Source organism: Macrosteles quadrilineatus, unplaced genomic scaffold, assembly GCF_028750875.1.
Source record: "Macrosteles quadrilineatus isolate MER2022 unplaced genomic scaffold, UCM_ALF_1.0 Scaffold_2__2_contigs__length_208266976, whole genome shotgun sequence".
Classification (NCBI taxonomy): domain Eukaryota; kingdom Metazoa; phylum Arthropoda; class Insecta; order Hemiptera; family Cicadellidae; genus Macrosteles; species Macrosteles quadrilineatus.
Window position 1 is genome coordinate 11,314,309 of NW_026542595.1, and position 21,280 is coordinate 11,335,588.

The 21,280-nt window shown below is 36.4% G+C and overlaps 2 protein-coding genes across 3 annotated transcripts in view; one reads left to right on the plus strand and one right to left on the minus strand.

The window, feature by feature from the left end:
- Window positions 1–21,280, plus strand: part of LOC128987868 (dynein regulatory complex subunit 7) — a 146,722-nt gene that overhangs the window by 16,628 nt on the left and 108,814 nt on the right. Inside the window, exon 3 of the mRNA XM_054408931.1 lies at window positions 3,025–3,150. Coding sequence (XP_054264906.1) covers window positions 3,025–3,150 — 126 coding nt within the window. The remainder of the gene's footprint in view (window positions 1–3,024; window positions 3,151–21,280) is intronic.
- On the minus strand, window positions 1,769–18,110 carry LOC128987779 (protein distal antenna-like). 2 transcript variants are annotated; one of them, XR_008490282.1, is made up of 5 exons: window positions 17,357–18,110; window positions 8,560–8,804; window positions 6,683–6,801; window positions 3,532–3,570; window positions 1,769–2,781 (listed from the first exon to the last, which is right to left on the minus strand). XR_008490282.1 is itself a non-coding variant. In XM_054408796.1 (4 exons), exons 1-3 carry the CDS (start codon window positions 17,834–17,836, stop codon window positions 6,720–6,722), a joined length of 807 nt encoding a protein of 268 aa, XP_054264771.1. In that variant the 5' UTR covers window positions 17,837–18,110; the 3' UTR covers window positions 1,769–3,570; window positions 6,683–6,719. The 2 variants fall into 2 exon arrangements, 1 of the variants encoding a protein (XP_054264771.1); XM_054408796.1 differs by having other exon boundaries at window positions 1,769–3,570.

The window sequence follows — 21,280 nt, forward strand, 5'->3', positions numbered from 1 at the left end:
AGTTCATTCCTGATTTAAGAACAATATTTTTTAATTAATATCGGAAACAAAACTAAATTTGAAATTGAAGCCAAAAGATCATTAATTGTCTATTATTTTAACCATGATAATTATTTGTATTACTTCTATATTTTTACTAGTTTTTTAAGAGCACTAGTTTAGCCAAAATCTAGTAATGTTGGTGCAGCTGGCGTCTGCTTCTGTGAATTAATATATTTTCTGTGAACTCATAATTTAATCTTTGTGGAAACAAATGATTATCGCTAGTCTGTTTTCAACCATGGATGCATCTAGATGGAGATGTGGGATTGTGGCATGTTTAGTGTACACTGTACAGACATCTAAAATAGATAGATAATTAGAATAGATAAGATAATAAGATATTAGATAACATAATTGGAAGATAATAGTTGATCATGGGCCAGTTGAGCTGTGGGTAGTTGGGGGTTTAGTAGTCGTTGGGGGTGGTAGGTGTAGTTGATGCAGGGCCGCATTAATAAATACTAGCGTACATGTTGCTCGAATTCGAGCAATTGCAATGTATTACAGGAGTTATTTCAAAACGAATAACAGTAATATTTACAATGAGTTTAAAAGAGTCAACTCAAAGATTACCGGTGTGTAACTCAGACCATGTTTATCTTCGTTATTGATAAACCTAAAGCATTCCGGCCGGTTTTCTCCTTCTCTAAATGCCTCGCTGTACAGGCAACACAGGTCATTGATAGGGGGCCAATTGAGAACAAAAAGTCGTTTTGGGGTAGTGTTAGGGCGCATTTGTAACCTAATAGTTGAGTGTGTCCAGGGTCAGGTGCCGACTGTGATGAGTTAAGCCTAATACGCGCCACTGATCTGTAGCTGCGGTCGTTATCACGATTACGCCTCCTGTCTATGTTTCGTTTTCGTCGCGTCAGAGACATTTAAAAGAAAAAAACAACAACAAATAAACAAATTATAGGTACACAAAAACACTATAAATGCACAAATTTAAGTTAGAATCATGCTAACCCGATCCGTCATAGCGACACAAAACAACCATAAATACACAAATTTAAGATAAAACCATACTAACACGATCCGTCTTGGGGGTTATGTTTACACAAACTCAAATAGTAAACAATGTACTCAATGCGTTTCATTGAGTTGAAAAATAAATAACAGCAATTAAATTATACAGCTGATCAAAATGTAAACAATTATGTTCCTCATAAGGATAACATGGAAACTTTCAAAGCCACTGGGGCAGAGCCCAAAGGACTTTTTCAAAAATGTAAGGCCAGTTTGCAAATCTACGCGACACGCTCTTTCCAGTGAGACGTCAATGGATGAAATCGGTTAATAAATGGCGGAGGAGTTCAACCGACAAAGTTTCATGTAGCGTATTAATTATATAGATGCCTGGTGGGCCCAAGGAAGAAAATAATTCCCCCACAAGGTGGAGAGGGGCACAAGCATCTTTTGGGCCCATAGTGCATCACATTAAAACCACAGGCCTGGTATTCTGCAAGACAAGTATTCCAAAGACACAACTTCTTCATTGGGATCAATCACTGGAATGAAAACAAAGCCAAGAAAGCGAGATTTAGCACAACCCGACTACCCGTGTGAACGCTCTCATATGGCTGGCTACCTGTACTTCTATGCCGCAGAGCTATTGGGTAGCTAGCACTCTAGGAAGCAGTCCAAAAGAACATACTATCAGTAATCACTACAAATTAACAGTTTCTTTTAACTACTGTATTCTACAGTGATATTAAAAACACAAAAGTTTTAACATAACTATTTATTTACAAAAGACAAATATGTTTATTGGATACAAATATAACTAAGCCCACACAATTTATTAACTACATATCCGGAACAGTTTGTGGCTTTCCTCTACACAAATATTCACAATCAAAGACTATAACAAGTATTCGTTGAAATTATCTAATGCTCTGTAAAAACATGTAGTTTTTCCAGTTGCGGAATGGTAGATTAAAAGTACAAATAGATAATCTTCAGTATACAATTCTTGCTTTATCAAGAGGGGAACTTGGGAAGAAACAAATATTTGGCACAATGAACAATACAAACTCCTGGTAACTTTACACGTTTTTATTTGGTTGTGAACCTTGTTTAAAATTTTGTTGGCTTTGGTGATGAAATCTGATACACGTATGTATTAAATGTACTGTTGAATTAATGAATAGATTCGTAGCCAGGCAATGGCATGAGATACAAACATAATTAAATGTAATCTTTTACACATTCATAACAACAACTAACAAGCAAAAAGTGTTGAAAATGTCTTATCTTAATTTTAGAACATACATTGGAGCCTTGTGTTTTCATCTTTTTCTTTGGTATGAAACCCTCAAAATAATTAAAGATTAAACATCATAACATAAATATTCAGGGCTGCCACAAGGATATGTTGCTTCTTGCATGTCCATAGAGTTCTCATGTGAGATGACCATGACAGAAGCTATAAGAACCATGATGGAAATCAAATATGAAATGAGTAGTGTCTACAAACTTATGGTTTGTTCTGTAGATATTTTGGCTCTGTTAGTCTTGGATCTCAGGAACTCCTCTTGTGGCAGCACTGCTTGTAGTGCTAACTTGTAAACAGTGGAATGATCCAATTACATGTACGATACTAACAAACAATCATTTATATATTATGTACACAACTGAAATGAACATTACATTGAGATCTAACTGTAACACTTTGGTAATGTACTGCAAGGAATATTCACCTATGAAGCGAGGGGTCTGAACAAGCCAGGGTCTCCAACTCTAAAATTGTAAAATAATAAAATGCGACCCTCTAACAAAATATTATATAAATTTCACTATACAACACCATAACGTATCTATTTTGATTTTATCTATTTATCAAACAACCTTATAATATTGTGGAAAAATTAACCAATATTGTTATTTACACACAAGTCATCTTATAAAAATATAGAATCAATATTGGCAACATCACAATTTTAACCCACTAGTGATAAAAGTAATTAATTCGTATATTTTCAGAAAATGGTTTCAACTACCATCCGTCCTACAAAGCTCTGTTACCCCGAGATGCACACTTGGCAAGGGTGTGCGAGTTTTGTTTCTGATCATATAGTTTACGAACCTCTCCAATGTCCACATCTTATGGTAAGTTCTTAATTTCTAACCTCTCCTGTACGTATAAAATGGTGTTGTATATACCTTGGTTTTGTATTATCAATTTTTAATTTATACTTAACTACCCTTCAATTGTTTTTATACTTCATGTGACTAAATATAGGTAATGTTATCAATTATAATGTGAAATAATCACTTACTTGACTTATAAACTATAAATCAACCTGCGCTTACTTTATAATCTTCAGTATTATTTAACTACTAAAATGATTTATCACATATCGTTTCAAAACTGAACAAGCAAACCATACTTGCAACTTTTCAAACAAGAAACGTAATAAAAATGAATACATTTTATAACACTTAAAGGAACAACAAATTAACAGTCTTAGAATGAATAAAAAACTCAACTATAATTCTGGATCGTTGCTCGTTACTGGTCTTGACGATCTGAAAAAAAATGATTTTACATCAATTGCTTACATTTAATGTAGCCTTATATTAGCTGTCTTTTGTGTAAAGAAATAATGTTGTAGGTATAAAGTTATTATTGAGCGGAGCGAGCGAAGCTCCTATACATTGACTCTTATGCATTTCGTAATACGCAAACTCCTCCTAGACGGCTGAATCAATCGTTTTCAAATTTTGCATGGCAATCGGTGAGTGCCAACATCTATATAAAAGTCTCTCAGGAATCCGCCCCACTGGGTCTCAAAGTTTCAATGTAATCCTTATGGAAGCAGTATTTGACCCATAAACAAAGACATATGATCAGCTGTTGACTTTTGAATGCAGTAGATAAAGAAATAGCTGATAGCATTATTCCACAGATATTAGAACAGAAACGGTATGGATCATAAATATAATCATATGACGACACTAGCTTGAGGTCCGTGACGTATGAAGTGGTGAAGGAAGTAGTAAAGGTGAACAGTCTGGAGTGTGGAAACTGTTTATGACGATTAGATTAAGGTATCTGTATTCCTAAAATTCTATGGGAAGGGAGGAAAAAAGGTCCGCTACGTAGGAAGTGGTGAAGGAAGTAGTAAAGGCGAGCAGTCTGGAGTGTGGAAACTGTTTATGACGATTAGATGAAGGTCTTAAAATGAGGTTACTAACCTGTCGTCAATCAGTCCTATATATTGTCGTTTATGACTAGTTTCGGGGCTAATACCCCATTTTCAAATCTTCTCTTTCAGTCGTCATATGTCAAACATATCTTCTTGCAAGAAGATATGTTTGACATATGACGACTGAAAGAGAAGATTTGAAAATGGGGTTTTAGCCCCGAAACTAGTCATCAACGACAATATATAGGACTGATTGACGACAGGTTAGTAACCTCTTTTTAAGTCATTAAATCAATCCTGGAGGCAAATTATGTATAGATGAAGGTATCTGCATTCCTAAAATTCTATGGGAAGGGAGGAAAAACAGGTCTGTGACGTAGGAAGTGGTGAAGGAAGTAGTAAAGACGAGCTGTCCGGAGTGTGGGAACTGTTTATGACAATTAGATTAAGGTATCTGCATTCCTAAAATTCTATGGGAAGGGAGGAAAACAGGTCCGCGACGTAGGAAGTGGTGAAGGAAGTAGTCAAGGCAAGCTGTCCGGAGTGTGGGAATTGTTTATGACAATTAGATTAAGGTATCTGTAATCCTAAAATGCTATTAGAAGGGAGGAAACAGGTCCGCGACGTAGGAAGTGGTGAAGGAAGTAGTAAAGGCGAGCTGTTCGGGGTGTGGGATCTGTTTGTGACCATTAGATTAAGGTATTTGCAATCCTATGACGCTATGGGAAGGGAGGGAAACAGGTCCGTGACGTAGGATATGGTGAAGGAAGTAGTAAAGGCAAGCAGTCCGGACTGTGGGAACTGTTTGTGACGATTAGATTAAGGTATCTTCAATCCTAAAATGCTATGGGAAGGGAGGAAAACAGGTCCCCGACGTAGGAAGTGGTGAAGGAAGTAGTCAAGGCGAGCTGTCCCGAGTGTGGGAACTGTTTATAAGGTATCTGCAATCCTAAAATGCTACGGAAAGGGAGGGAAACAGGTCCGCGATTAGGAAGTGGTGAAGGAAGTAGTAAAGGCGAGTTGTTCGGAGTGTGGAATCTGTTTATGACGATTAGATTTAGGTATCTACAATCTTAAAATGCTATGGGAAGAGAGGGAAACAGATCCGCGACGTTGCAAGAGGTGAAAGAAGTAGTAAGGTGAGCAGTGTGGAGTGTGGGAGCTGGAAACCGTTTGTAGCAGTATTAATGTATCTGCAATGCTGAAATGCTATGAGAAGGGATGGAAGCATGCCCACGACATAGGAAATGGTGAAAGAAGTAGTAAATGCTAGCAGTACGGAGTGTGGGAATGTTTGTGCCAATTAGATTAACGTATCTAAAATACTAAAATGCTATGGAAAGTGATGAATACAGGTCCATGGCGTAGGAAGTAGTAAAGTATGAGCATCAGCATAGTGTGAGATCCGTCTGTGGCAGTTAGATTAATGTATCTTCAATACTAAAATGCTATGAGAAGGGAAGGAAACAGGCCCCACGACGTTGGAAGTGGTGAAGGAAGTAGTAAAGGCTGGCAGTGCAAAGTGGGGGAACCGTTTGGGCAGTTATAGGTAAATGGATCTGTAATACTTAAATGCTATGAGAAAGGAAGGAAACAGGTCTATGACATAGTAAATGGTGAAGGAAGTAGTAACGCTAGCAGTGCAGAGTGTGGGAACTGTCTTTGGCAATTACATTAATGTATCTGCAATCCTAAAATGCTATGGGAAGAGAGGGAAACAGGTCCACGACGTAGGGCGTGGTGAAGGAAGTAGTAAAGGTGAGCAGTGTTGAGTTTGGGAATGGATTAATGTATCTGAAATGCTAAAATTATATGGGAAGAGACTGTAGACTGTATGTTAAAATGATTACGAAGCACGAATCGATACATATTTTCGATACATACAATCATTTACAATCGAAACTTACAACTGAGTTGACAACAGCTGATTTTTACTCCATAGAGGCTAAAAACGATTTTTACTCCCTGCTACTTTAGACCCGCAACAAATGCATTCAAAACTACTGTTTTTACTGCAGTATGACAAAAACAATATAATATGAACCCTTGATGAGTCCAAGGGTCCAAGAGTCCAAGCTCAATTTTGTGGATGCCTCTGCGAACGCCACCTAGTTTATTACACAATTTCTTGTTATACTCTGTCCTAGAGCCTAGGCAAGGCCCTACTAGAAAAACAGGCCATGCTGCAGCACAGGCAGCGCAACACTACGTCACAGTGGTGGATAGTTGTACTAAACTCTTACCATTAAAAACTTACAAACAGGCAGCTTGTTTATTTACCTTAAACATATGGGAATGAAGATGGCAATGAACTTATCAATTAAATCTATCTACTAGAGTGACGTCATAGATCCTGCAGCATGGCCTGTTTTTCTAGTGGGGCCTTGACCTAGGCATATTGAAGTTGTTATGTTTAGTTTAGTCAGACATTGTTTATGTTTAGTTCAAATAATATTTACTAATTCGTTACTGGACTTGTTTTGCATACTTACTGTGAGCAATTCTCTTATTTACAATGGTACTGGTGCACTATTTCCGTCTGGACCGAGTTGTTCTTGTCTTGTTTGCGGCTCGCCGCTCAGCACAGCTCTTGACATTGTTCAGAAGATACCTATAACAAGGTGAATGATATAGCATCAACCTAGATACTAGAAAATAAAATCGGAACAGTAACTATAAATTTTGTTTTGAAGTTAAGGAAGTAGTTAGTTGTGTAGCCTATAGATGAAAAAGATAAGTCCCTTAACCAGCAAGAGGTCACATAGCTGTCTAAAATGACCGGGTTTGTACTTCTTTGCGTAAAAATTTATTGGTTGTCGGTGTGGTCAGCCTTTACTGTGCATAACACATCGCATTCCAGGAACACTGTGACCTATTTTTTGCCATCCTTCACCTCCTCATTTTAGTCTAGCGACAGCTGTTTGTCATGTACTGGCATATTCCACCGTGTGCGTCTCATCGTGTTTCGTAAATGTTTATTTTTCTTTTAATTTTTGTTTGGCTGCAGTTTTAGTTCATTGGTATTACCATTAAGTTATGTGCTGGGCCACAGATTAGTATTTATGTATCTCTCAGTGGCAAGACGTGGAATCTAACAAGTAAAGTATAGGGATAGTCCATCGTCGTGTTGAGAGATGAGGATGTTGAATGTTTAGTGAGGCATGTCGGATATTTTCCAAGGCATATTTTCAATGAACCATTGATGAGAGACACAAACATTTATGATAAAGAAGAATCTTAAAACCTAAAAGGAATTTTATCTTTACAAGACTGATGACTTAGAATTATGACTTATAATTATTTATTTATAACTAAACTTTTTTGGTAAAATATTTTTTTTTTTTAGTATACAATACAGTGTGCTTCATATGTATTGTTATTTATAGATATATAAAAAAACTTTTGAGGCATTATTGAGTTATATATGAAATGGTTTACACAAAACAAACAGTGCATGTTGTACGATTTTATTACACCTGTCCATTTTATGTTTTATCATCTAAAGCATATTCAGAAGGTTGTAAATTAAATGTTTACACCATTTTTACGATTTTGAGCAATTAACATTTAATGCCTACTGAAATATGGCTTTTTAATTGTATCCGGTTGTTCGACTCCCCGTTTTCAATTCAGTGCGGCCTCTACCGAGTTAACTTTCAAACCACCTTATTCAACATTTAGTTAATCATGGTTACATATTTCACTATCATATCACTAATGTTTCTCTATCATATTTTATAAATTCTCACACAGCCTGACATATAATTACTAATATTGAATCAAGTAGCAATTAAAAAAAGAAACATTCATTTTTACATGTTTTAAATCTTTGTTTCTCCCCCTATACCATAGTAGCCTATATGGAGAATGTATTGTTTTCGTCAACATTTTTGGGGTTGAGTTTTGAGTGGATATATATCCGTTTTGGGCCCCCTTGGACCCAAAAAAGTGGTTTCCAAAGTGATGTCTCTGTGTGTGTGTGTGTGTGTTTGTCTGTCTGTATATGTGGAAGTGTACAGATACCCCACCTATGTTCGATTTAGATGACATTTAGTATTTAGGTACTATCCATGCTATCTACAGGCAGGGGTTTTTTCACTTTTTGGAAATTTTGATTTTAATGGTGATTTTCCCATAAAATATGGTGAGGGAAAACCCAGATTATCTCAAAAATGGCCCAAACGATTTTGATAAAATTGTAGTATGTTATAGCCCTTTAATTTTGAACAAAATTATATAACTACCTTTGCTGTAACTTAAAGTTAATGTAACTTATGTTATCTTCAAGACAGTATAGTATTAGGGGCTAACCACCAAGGATCCTTCAATCATATTTGTCTGAATTTGTAAGTTTTGTGTTTGCATTCACCTAAACTGTAGCAGCTGGACTGCAGTGACACTTGGGTCTGAGCAGCATTCTAGCCATCTTAGGAACTTTTCTCCATGTTTGAGGGCATCAGCAGCTGAGGCTGGCGGCTCATCCTCGTCCTCTGATATTGTTGTGTTCTCTTTGGCTTCAGACTCTGCCTCCTTGTTACTGTCCACCAGTACTGGTGTTGTCAGTGGCACTGACACGGGAACTGAAGTGATAACTGTGCACTGCTCCTTGATATCCTGTAACAAGTATTACATGTGATGGTGAATAGGAATCAATCCCGCCGTGATTTTACCAGTTTACTTTCAAAGCATACCGAGCTGGGAGGGGTTTTATAAATGCTTTGTTCAGTTGAAATTAACAACCATCTGAACATTGTTGTTTTTCCTTTAGCATTTCACATTTGTTCATTTCATTGTTCTATGGCTTTGGGGTTTCAACATTTTAAACATGTTAAACTTGAGGAGGGAAGTGACATTTTAGCTCTCTAAGTCATCCATACAATCTCAACCATGAAAAATTACTCTTCTTGACATACAAATCAATTAATCTAACTTTTTCTGTATATGATTTCATATTCTTTAATAGATTAAAAAACTCTTTTGACAATTTAAATTGTGTGACAAGTTTGATTATGAGGCTGTTAAAAAAGATTCAAGGTAATTGGGATTTTGTATCTTTGGTTTAAACATATTTAACTACAAGGGAAATGTTTGTATTCTTCTTGGGTTTGTGCCTTTTGAAGTGATCATGAATCGTTAAGATGACTTCTAAATGTGCTGTGGTAATTTTAAAATTCATTTATTTAAGAATTTGATTTAAGCTACCTGAGATTTGTTAGATTATTAGTCAGATTTCAAACAAAGATTGCCTATTATTAACATGAATGAAAAAGACAATTTATTTTAGTCAGCATTAATAATTCATTTTAACTTGTATAATTTTACAATGGTCTAAATTTATTTTAACTATAATATTCCTGTAGTTCTAGGAATAGTTAATAATATTTAAGACTCTTTCTCATTGTACAGTATCCTGCTGTAGCTACACACATATTTCTTTTGCTGTTAAATTTTTATTTTTAGCGAATTTCCCATATAGGGAATACAGGGGTGCCCATCCCCCCCTAGACTCATGACGCACCCCCCCCCCCAATTGAGCAACAGCCCCCCCCCCATAAATGATGTACACAACAAATGAGAAACATTATTCCCCCGCCCAGCACTATTTGTAAAACTATAAAAGAAGTTTTATAATTTTTTCAGATATTTAAAATTCAAACCCAGTTAATCTATATCAATACAGTTATAGTTTTGTCTGTAAATTGTTCAGAATTATACATATTTTGGATTATTTATGTTTTATACATTGAAGAAGTTGAAACATGTCTTATCTCCATTTATGTCCGTCTGTCACGGCCCAGAAGGCATTTTATGCAGCCTACTCATGGCCTACTCTAAAGAAAACTAGAGTACCGATTATGATTCTAATGGTTTAATTGTATCCACAGGATTGGCGAGAGAGTCCTTATAGCCATTAAAATATGACATCACTATTTTGGAAGTAAAATAACGGACGATCAAAAATACAATTTTGTGTGATTTTTCTAGTTTATTTTCTCCATGTTTACTACATACGTCATTAATTTATGAAATACTAATAATCTGTTAAGAGAACACGTTATACAGGGTGACAAAAAAGTCTGGAAACGGTTTAATATCTTTTTAACTAAATTCGTTAGAAAATTCAAACCTTTTACATCAACTTATATGTATGAAAACTACTTTTTGCAATCATTGCCATTATTTGACCTTCACCAGGGGACGGCCCACGAGGAGTAGGTACATAATCTTTAATGTAAGCATAGGTTGATATGCACATCATTTTAAAGGTCTGGTCAAGTGGAGTTCATTGCCGAAAACCGCGTCAAAAAAGGTTCATCTGTTACAAAATGGCGGCAGTTCAAAGTTGTTGCGGAATATACCTGCAGAGGCCTTAGTATTGGTAAATACTCATAGTCAACATTAGCAGGGAAATCTGAAACCCGGTTAAATTTGTTTTGAAGATTGAATACTATTATTCTATGAGCTAGTTGACTTTAAAATACAGTTTAAGCTCTCAAACTAATGTTTAATACGAGTATTTGCCCATATTAAGGCCTGTGCAGGTATATTTCACAAGAACTTTGGACAGCTGCCATTTTGTAACGGATGAACCTTTTTGGACGCGGTTTCCGGCAATGAACTCCACTTGACCAGACCTTTAAAATGATGTGCATATCAACCTATGCTTACGTGAAAGATTATGTACCTACTCCTCGTGGGCCGTCCCCTGGTGAAGGTCAAATAATGGCAATGATTGCAAAAAGTAGTTTTCATACATATAATTTGATGTAAAATGTTTGAATTTTCTAACGAATTTAGTTAAAAAGATATTAAGCCGTTTCCAGACTTTTTTGTCACCCTGTATATGAAATTACGAATAGCTGTTTTGATAAAGATTCTTTTCCTAGCTGTCACTGATATGTTTACATAAATGTTCTTTAAGAATACTGTGTAGGCCCTAACCATTTCCGATCACGTTTGTAAGCAAATCCAAAACCAAGTGAGATTAATAACCGTGTGGCTTTGGCTTACATAACGGGTTTTGATTTATCACGAGTACTGTATGTAACTGTAAATTAAATTAAATAACTAGCCATCATCCAGGTCGGGAACCAGAGATTCTGTGTGTATCAAGTTGTACTTGAATTTGATTACAGGGAAAAGACCGTGAATCAGTGTTGTACAGGACTGGAAAACTTATCTTTCTATATAAATAAAATTAGAGTTTTATAAGTCACCTCAATTTAAGGAATTTTTTATTGCCAGAATATCCATAACGAATTGTCAGCGTCTTTCTCGATATAACGATCCTCTCTCCCTCCCTTTAGAAACATCACAGCTCCTTTGATGAAAATGTAATGGAAACAACGCTTGCGCCAACAATCGTCTGCTCCGTTATACACTTCTGTCTGCTGTGCGCTATGTTACAACAGATTTCAGATACAACAGCTGGGGAATGATGACGATATAATGCTTAGTACACTGTGATTGAGTGATAACCATGGTAACTTTAGTAAGGCTGTGATTGGCCAATGAGTAGGCCTACATATGGCGACTTGTTGAATTTGTGTATGTATTGAAGAGAAACCTATTAATGAACAGAAGAACAAAGAAAGAGAATAACAAGATTGTTCTCGTTACATTCTTTTTTAAGAGTGTTTTAATTATCTCTAAATAGAATTTTACACTTTTTTATTACTTATCTATCAATTCCTATGCTGTGATACAGCATCGGTAGCCTATCTGTCTATCATAAGCAGTACCTTATAACACACTTTCTAAAGGTTCCTTTAATATTTACGTTATTTATAGCAATGTAATGTTTGGCTAGTGATTAGTTGAGTTTGAGTTAGCTACAATTTTAAACGTTGCCGTTTGTACAACTGAACCAAGATAAATGATTTGAAATTTACAATAATAATGATTGTGCAATATTGAATTTCGTTTATAAAAATGTAAATAGTGACTTAATGGCTGTTTACAGTTTTAATGAGTTTGTCATCTGTTTTTATACTATATTGGATTAACCTATTTTTCATTCCCCCCCTCTCCCTATTAACTCAGGTAATCGAGTATACACAATATTGTAAAGTATTGTAGCCTATGCTACTTGCTACTTGATTGTATTTTAACGAGCTTTATGTCAACAAAGCGTTCTGCTGTGTGGTGTAGCTGGACGTGTCTGTACCACGCGTTATCTTTTATCTATCACAGCAGTTGAGCCATCCCGTGCCCTCCCTCGCTTAGATCTCACGTCTTGCTAATCTTAAATAATAACTTTCTACACGAATCCTAAACTATCCTAAAATCCTGTTTTAACTCATTTAATTCAATAATATAACTATTGTCATTAATTATCCACTTTCTATCTGGTGATTTCGTAATGTATTTTGGATTTTCGTCACGTTGAACACTGTTGCAATTAACTTTAGCCCCCCCCCATTTGAATTTTTTGAGCCCCCCCCAAGAATATCAATGACGCAGTCTGCGTCACGGCCCCCCCTTGTGGGCACCCCTGGGGAATAAGCTATTACCGTAGTACTCATGGTAAGACCTGGACGCGGGACCGATTTTTTTTTTTCATTTTGAGGTCCCTAGAGGCCAAAAACACCATCCGTTCAAATTCATATATATATATATATATATATATTTATATATATATATATATATATATATGTGTCCGTTAGCACGATAACTCGAGCAAAAATGATCCGATTTTGATGAAATTTGGTACAAACGTGTAAACCTACGTTTGTTTGAACGAGTTCGCGATCCAGCATGATCGGACCATGGGAACGGGGGTTTACGGGGGGGTTTTATGGGGTAAAAATAGGTTTTTCCCATTTTTGACCCAAAAAACATAAAATTTAGCAATTTCTTTCCAAACCATTTTGTAGAGCTTAAAAAAACAAATAATTTAGTATATTGAAGCGTTATTATGCGCCTAATGGTTACGGAGAAAATTCCAAAAAATTGTAAATTTAAAATTCCCATGTTATTCTTATGGAGAATAAGTAAATTGTTGTAGTTTGCTTGTTTATGAACATATTTTGATCAAATTTGGAAAATGTTTTTATTTCTTACTAACTATTAACGTTTTACAAAAAAAAAAAACAGTGTTACCCTCCCTGATGCAGCAAACCTAAGTACTAGTTATACTAATTCTTTTTAAATAGAGAATAAATGTTATATTTTTTAGTAGACATTTCAGTGTAAATCCAATCAGTCAAATGGAAATTCGCTTAGTCTGCACGTTTGCTGCGGCGGGGGTATTTACTTTTTTATTATTATTTTTATATAGCCTATAAATAGGTCTATGTTATTTTTACTGTTTTACTGTTCGAGCATAAAATTTGACTGTAATCAACGATAAAAGTATGTGACTCATAAACCTTAAGGCTTAAAAACCCTCTATTAATTAAATACAATTAAAACTATGACAAATTCATTATAAAGATAAGTTGAATTTGATGATTTTTTAGTGTTGCAAAAATTAGTTATCTAGTCAATTAAGTTTGAAAAGTATCGTTCTCTACTCTGAGTCAATTCTTGTTTTGTTGTAATGCTTAATGCTGTAGTGGTCTACGCCTCACCTGCAAACCGAAACCACTTCCACCTGTAATGGAACTGAAATATACTAGGCATTTCTGTCATCATATCTTTATTTAAGTTCTTAAGTTTTTAAACCATGCACTTTTGAGTGTTTTATGCCAAATTTTTCTGGATTTTTTCGGAGGATATGAGAGTGACCGATAAGCAAGGGTAGTCAGATGAAACCGAATAAAAGTGTTACCAAACTTTAAGCCGTCTGTAGGTAGAATATCTGGTGGCCGAAATTTTACCCCCTGGGCAAAGCTGACGTCACTATGACATAGTAACCTAAGCGCTCTAAAGTTAATTTAGTTCGCAGGCGAAATTTTACCCCCGCGGTTTTGGGAGTCTAGAGAGAGCGTGATAAATTAGATTAGCAATAAAACCCGGATTTTTACCCCCTGTGCAGATATAGAAATTAGTGAGATTAATTAATTTTCTAATTTCAGTTTTGATCGAATAGTAAACATTTTATTACTAAATAGTCTATCTTAATTTATTAGTCATTAGCTGATGAGGTTACAAATAAATTAAGATAGGCTACTTAATAATAAAACATTTACTATTAAATTAAAAGTGAAAAAAGGAAATTAATTATTCTCACTAATTTCTATATCTGGCCAGGGGGTAAAATTCCGGGGGTAAAAATCCGGGCCGTACATTTTGAGCTGACCTCATGGAGGGGGTAAAAGTCCGGGGGTAAAATTCCGGCCCGTACACTCTTGGTTTTATAATTTGATATGTCCTGATTACACCCACAACTGTGAAAATAAACGTTTTATTCAACCTTTAATTTATTTTAAAAAATGATAATATTACGTAAAAGTTCGCGGCCGAATCTTACCCCCTGGTGAGTGACGTCAGTTTTGCTCAGGGGGATAAAATTCCGCTACCCCAGATATCAAAGTACTCATGTTTTTAATCGTGATCCCTACATTGAGTATCCAAAACTTACTAGATCATTGATCATTCAAGATGTAATGGCAGTTGCTGTGTGGTGGCTGGCGTGGGGGCGTGCCGCGGCTGATAAGGAACGTCCGGAGCGCGGAGTGACTTCTCGGTATAGCCGGGGAGGTCCGGGTCCTAAACCGCGAGGCGTGACGTGCCTACACTGCTGCGTCGTGGATCACTACCTCACTACTGAATAGTGATGTTACATTCGAACAATTAAACTGGTTCTGTTTTATACTTTCATGTCTACAATTACTTTTCGATTGTAGACAACATCTATTGGATTAGATGTAGAAAGTTTTGATTTTTCAGATGTAAAAAAGAAAGGATCCAATGGCCTACTCACACTCACAGAGTCCACTAGTGCCAAAAATAATTATTGTTCTCTTTCCTTATTTCGATCAATTACGCAATATACTATTATCTTATTACAGTAGCACACTGTGAGTTAAATTGCTAGTGGGGACAATTTGCACCACACAAATTACCGAGACAACCATAGAAATTATAAACGAAACGTAAATTTTAAAAATACTCCCGTTACAGTTAATTGCAATACATGAAAATTAGTTAAGTTCAAAAATACATATACATATACATATGTTTGGTCCATTTTCTACAAAAAAGTATGGGCATGAGAAATAAACTCCAGTTAGCTAGAGTTTATATGCAGACTCGCTTATTTAACCAGCCTTCCATCCCATTAAGACTTAATTACATCGTACTTACACGTACGACGACGAAAAACAGATCAATGATGTGTACCTGACTTGATCAATTGTTTGTATTTTAAGCTTATATGGCGCATACAAAATAAATTGTTCAGAAAAATAAACAACTCAAATTAAAAACATATCATCAAACATCAAACCAGAGTACGAGTGAGTAGAGACTGATAATGATCGCGGAGTTATGTGGTCTGCATTTCTTGCTTACGCGATGATGAAGTTATCGAAGTAGGAAAGGGTTGCTAAACATTTGAGGGAATTTGTTTTCACACGAGCTTCGTTATCTGAGTATAAACACTGCCAACGTTGAAATAGGTAGCCTATTTAAATAAGCTTGGTTAACTAGAAGATCTGTTCTATTGATAGGATCAGTGTCAGAATATAACAAAACCGTAAGTTAGTGTACAGTTGAAATTGTCAATAACAATGGATTTTAATTTATCTGGTTATTTGTTTTCCTTCTGATCACTCCTGAAGAGAATGTTTGAAACTGACTACAAGCACAACTTATGACATATTAATGTCATAAAATTATTTATTTACGAAGTAACTTGTGCGCAAATTGCGCATTTTCATAATTATCTTTCGACCGAAAACCATTAATGCAATAATCTTTTACATTTCAAAAATGTTGTTTCTTTAAGCTTAATAAAACTACAATAAATTATTTTGTTATTTTAAAACTATGCCATGAACAGGTTTGCCCACCTCAATCAGATTACGAGTAATTATTTAAACATTGGGTAGCCAGTTCAAATTCATTTTCATGTTGTTTTCTCGTGAAAACTACAGCAATATTCTCCATCTTTACTGAGTCTATGTCTTTTAACATAATCGTAGACGTTTAGTAACGTGAGTCCACAATTAGTTAGCGATAACGAATGTAGACTTCATTACGGGTTGAATTTACTGTGTTTGAGTTTATTGAATACAGTAAGTGTATATTATCATTGATAAAGATTGCAGTTACTGAGATGCCCGTCAGTACTTAAATTTACTTGGAAATAATGCAGACTGAATCGCATTTCTTTCCTACGTTATAACATATATAACGATATCATAAGATCTCCGCTCGACAGACCTTAGGACGTTCACTTGCGCCGAATACTTAATTACCGTAAAGAATATAATAGTGAAATAATACAAATAATAATAGTGAATTAATACTAAATCTCTTGTCATTCGACAAAACACGCCACACTATAGATACTCTGGGAAAATATAAGCCAATCGTGGAGTTCGGAAAGGTAAGATCACCTATGATTTTACTTAAATGTTTTATAGAACTAAAACTAAATATTATCAAACGTTTCCTTTCAGCCGTTAAACTTGATACTGCAATAGTTCATTTCGTGGGAGAGACCATTCACATTCCACTAACTTCTTAAGACAGGACAGTCAAAATAAAATTAGCCCATGTGAAGTAGATATTGTTTGAAACATCCAATTTATTAAAATTACATCAATTAAATGGAAATCTTCAGTTGTTCGCGATATTTTCAGTACACTTTTGAGCGTCATTGTGCATTATGTCATTAGATGCATGTTTTAAATAAATAACACGATATAAAACTGTTCCTCGGATTTCTTTTAAAATTTAGTGGTTCGACTAAATTTAGAAAGAGGTTGTGAATGATAGGCCTATAGCATTCGCTACTTCATTTTAAGTAGGTACTAAAGTGTGGGATAGATCTATTTAAAATTGCCATCAGCGCATGCATACCTTATAATTCTATTATAGACACATATTTCGTAAATCGGTAATATAAAATGAAGCAACATAAAAGTCGTGTAAGAATACTAGTTCAGGAAACTTGAAAACAACTGTTTAACCTCGTTAACCTTTCAACACTTAACCACTTTTTCTTAGGTCGTAACTGATTGTTTACTGTAAGAGCGTCCCGTATCTTATCTTACCTTGTTTCGTCGGACGACCAGTGGCAGAGGCTCCTCAGGGCTGGGACTAGGCGAGGGAGAGCGAGGAGCTGGCGGGGACGGCTCGGACATCGGCACCTCCGGCACTCCGAACTCCTTGTACCACTTCCAGAACCAGGAGCTGTGGTTGTTGTTGAGCGGCGCCGCGGCCGGCGGCACCGGAGTCTCTTGTGACTGCTGGGACCTCAGCCAGAACCAGAGGGCGTCGTTCATGTCGTCCAGCCGTGGTCTCTTGGCGTCCGGTAGCGGCGGCGACGGCGACGGTGACTCGCTGGACCCCTTGTCACTCATGGTCCTCAGCTTCATCTCGTTCTTGCACCAGCCTCTCAGGGTGGACTCCGGTACACCGATCATACGCGCCACCGACGCTTTGGACTCGCCGTCGTGGACTCGCTGTACGGCTGATATTTTTTCCCGCACAGAAAGTTGGCGCATCGCTCGCTTGGTAGTGGGGGTACTCATTCCGAAAGTTTTAATAACAAAAAATATGAACGGGCCGAAAACGTAACTGCGAGAGATTCATTAAGCGGTTTGTTTATTATTTTTTAACCGTAAGCTCCACCCACGCGTCTATCATTGGCGCAGAGATGTAGTTAATCGACCAATAAAAACGAGACGGACGGCCGGTGTTTTTCCTTCGCTCGGAGCGCGTGTAGTTTGTCTCGGACCTCCGACTCTCCGTGGCGATATGTCCGTATCCTCGGACCTCGAAGTCGCGACTAGCCGAGGCATCGCGGCCGTCGACGAAAAAACATGAGCGGAAGGAAGGTTGGGTCCTTCCTTTGTTCGATCAATACCCCGTCCCCCTCCCTTCCTACTCGCGGGTGGACACTGGCTGCTCGGAGGGGTAGGCGGGACCTCCCCCACCCCGCTACTCTCTCTATCTCTGTCTCCCGCGACCTAATAATGTCAGTGGACACCGTGCGAGCTGCGAACTGTCCCTTCTCTTCCCCTCTCTCTCTACCCCTAACTCGCGATTGACCCGTCTTCGACTGTGCAATAATGTCAGACGTACAAACTAAACATGCCGGGATAACTTTTAATGTAATCTGTAAAGTTTGCGGTATTTTGATAACGGCGGGAAAGTTTGTTTTAAAACTTTGCTACGAGTTGCACTCCCCCCTTCCTCCGCCTCCCCTCGCGCCACAACTTTTCATAACTCTTTAACCCACTTGTTTAACAATTCGCCTCGTTTATTGTTGCTTTATTCTTTTAACCGATGCCACCTGTTGATTCGTTCATTCATAGCTGGTTTTACGTTGTGCGGTCGATCGAGTAACATGAATGAGTCATATAACGTCTCGTCCATTCATCACTTTGTCCATTTTATTCTTTACGAGTAGTTCTATTATTTTTATTTCGTGTGCACTTCTTAATGTAAGATTTTATTATTAAGATCAAGATTTTTGTTTAGTTTCTAATTACTCTACTTTACATCAGTTTATTGGAGTAATAATATTTAAAAACTCTTCCGTTAAGTTTTAATAATACAGTTGTTTTTATGTTCGTGGGTTTCATATACATATTTAATATAATTTATACTTTTTGTCCTCTAGAGATTTAATATTTACATTGCATCGACATAAAAGTCTAAAATGTATTATTTTCAGCTGCCGTACTCAATATTATCATTTAAATGTAAATTAAAATTTCTTTTAAAAATATAAACAACATACATTGGAAAAACATTGTATTTCACTAAACGCAAACAACAATGAATTAATATTCGGCAGGCCTATTTATACAGTTTGTATCACATAATTGTTGCCTTACCAATTAATACTAAATCTGATGGTAATAAAAACTGCATTGGTATATAAATTACTGTATAATATATATATATATATTATATTATACAGTATTTTTATATTATTATATTATATTATATATTATATTATATTATATTATATTATATATTATATAATAATATATTTAATATTATACCGTGTATATCAATTCTAGCATAGAGCATAAATATTTATTTAGCAAATTCAAGTCTGTCCGTGTAGACGACTCGCTGAAGGAAACTGAAGTTGTCATTGTGTGTGTGTGTGTGTGTGTGTTGAAGAGGGTGGGGGGTGAGTCATGGGGAAAAATCCTCACTACTTAAATGGATTGATTGCTCTTGATGTACAATTTTGGTAAAAAAAGGTGTGTCCAGGCTAACTCATTAACTAATAAAAAAATTTTCCTGGACCTACACATTAATAATACCACAGTATAACAACATATTTCGTCACGCAGACATAAAACCCTTAGACAAGCCAAATCCAATTATTGTATGGACCGATTAAATCTTCTAAATTATCTCCTGTGAATACGGAAGTAAACATGTTAAATTAACAATAAAATGCTCATAAATGGTCATACTATCAAGTTATCTAGTACCTAAAATCATATACAAAAATATTTAAATATTTTTTGTCTATGCTAAAATGTATAATTAATTCAAAAACTATTTTATTAGTAATTTGTAGCCCACTGTTTTAAGTCAATCAAATAAATTGTCATTGGTGGCACACTAGATATAAACTGTACATTTATATACAATATAGTGTTATGAAAGCTGTGATTTGTACACTGTATACAACAACGGTTTTAAAATGCAGGTAAGGATATTATAACTTTCTTATCCCGGTTTTATGTAATGCGGAAGAGGATTTTTTTAAAATAATAATACAATAATTAGCCTACATTGTGTTCAATAGTAACAATAGGCTAGAAGCAAATTACAAGCCAGTTGTCTATGAGATTATCCTTGTGTAGAGCAGTGGGCGCGGGGCAGCAAGAGCCGGACACGAGAGGGTCATTTGAAGGGTTAGCGAACAGAGCACAGTGGGGGCGGGGGTGGGGAGGGGTGACATACGTCAGGGTCAGCGGCTGTTGTCAAGATACGCGCGCTCTTACCTCGATAAGCCCGCAGCCCGGCCCGTCCAGCCCGCGGTCTCTCTCCCCATCTCTCTCCCTCAGAATCAATACTGAACTATACTGTACTGTGCCGTACCGTAACTATACTACCACGACAAACTATAACATAGTCACTCGTCACTTGGGTAAAGTTGAGAAAAGAAAGTATGCGAGTTTTGTGGGACGTTATATGTTTGTAATGACAAAACTACAACATCTGCCAACTTTAAATGAACTCACTCGACGTCTGTTTTACCTCTGTCGATAGAGCTTTAGATGAAAATTTTAACAAAATAATCAAAAGCAAAAAAATAACAAATTATTAGTTGACAACGATGATCAACTATAGAACTCAAATGAATTAATTACTTGAATTCGATGGTCGGGCTTTAATTTGAACCAAGCAGCAGTGAGGCTTGGAGCATGTGTGTGCTAAGGGCAGCATAATTGACAAGGCGCAGTACCGTTCTATGTTTTGTAATCAGTCACGTAAAATTAACGAAGCGAGCAGATAAGGTATATGTTGTGTAGTCAGTAACCTAATCAACAAAGCGAGCAGATACGGTATATGTTGTGTAGTCAGTAACCTAATCAACGAAGCGAGCAGATACGGCATATGTTGTGTAGTCAGTAACCTAATCAACGAAGCGAGCAGATACGGTATATGTTGTGTAGTCAGTAACATAATCAACGAAGCGAGCAGATACGGTATATGTTGTGTAGTCAGTAACATAATCAACGAAGCGAGCAGATACGGTATATGTTGTGTAGTCAGTAACCTAATCAACGAAGCGAGCAGATACGGTATATGTTGTGTAGTCAGTAACCTAATCAACGAAGCGAGCAGATACGGCATATGTTGTGTAGTCAGTAACCTAATCAACGAAGCGAGCAGATACGGTATATGTTGTGTAGTCAGTAACCTAATCAACGAAGCGAGCAGATACGGCATATGTTGTGTAGTCAGTAACCTAATCAACGAAGCGAGCAGATACGGCA

Bases quoted from the DNA above. Each gene is read 5' to 3' on its own strand.
- LOC128987779 (XM_054408796.1), bottom strand. From the start codon at position 17,836: ATGAGTACCCCCACTACCAAGCGAGCGATGCGCCAACTTTCTGTGCGG. The intron at 8,805-17,356 runs GTAAGATAAGAT...TACTTGTTACAG, and splicing joins TGGTCGTCCGACGAAACAAG to GATATCAAGGAGCAGTGCAC. The intron at 6,802-8,559 runs GTGAATGCAAAC...ACCTTGTTATAG, and splicing joins GTCCAGCTGCTACAGTTTAG to GTATCTTCTGAACAATGTCA.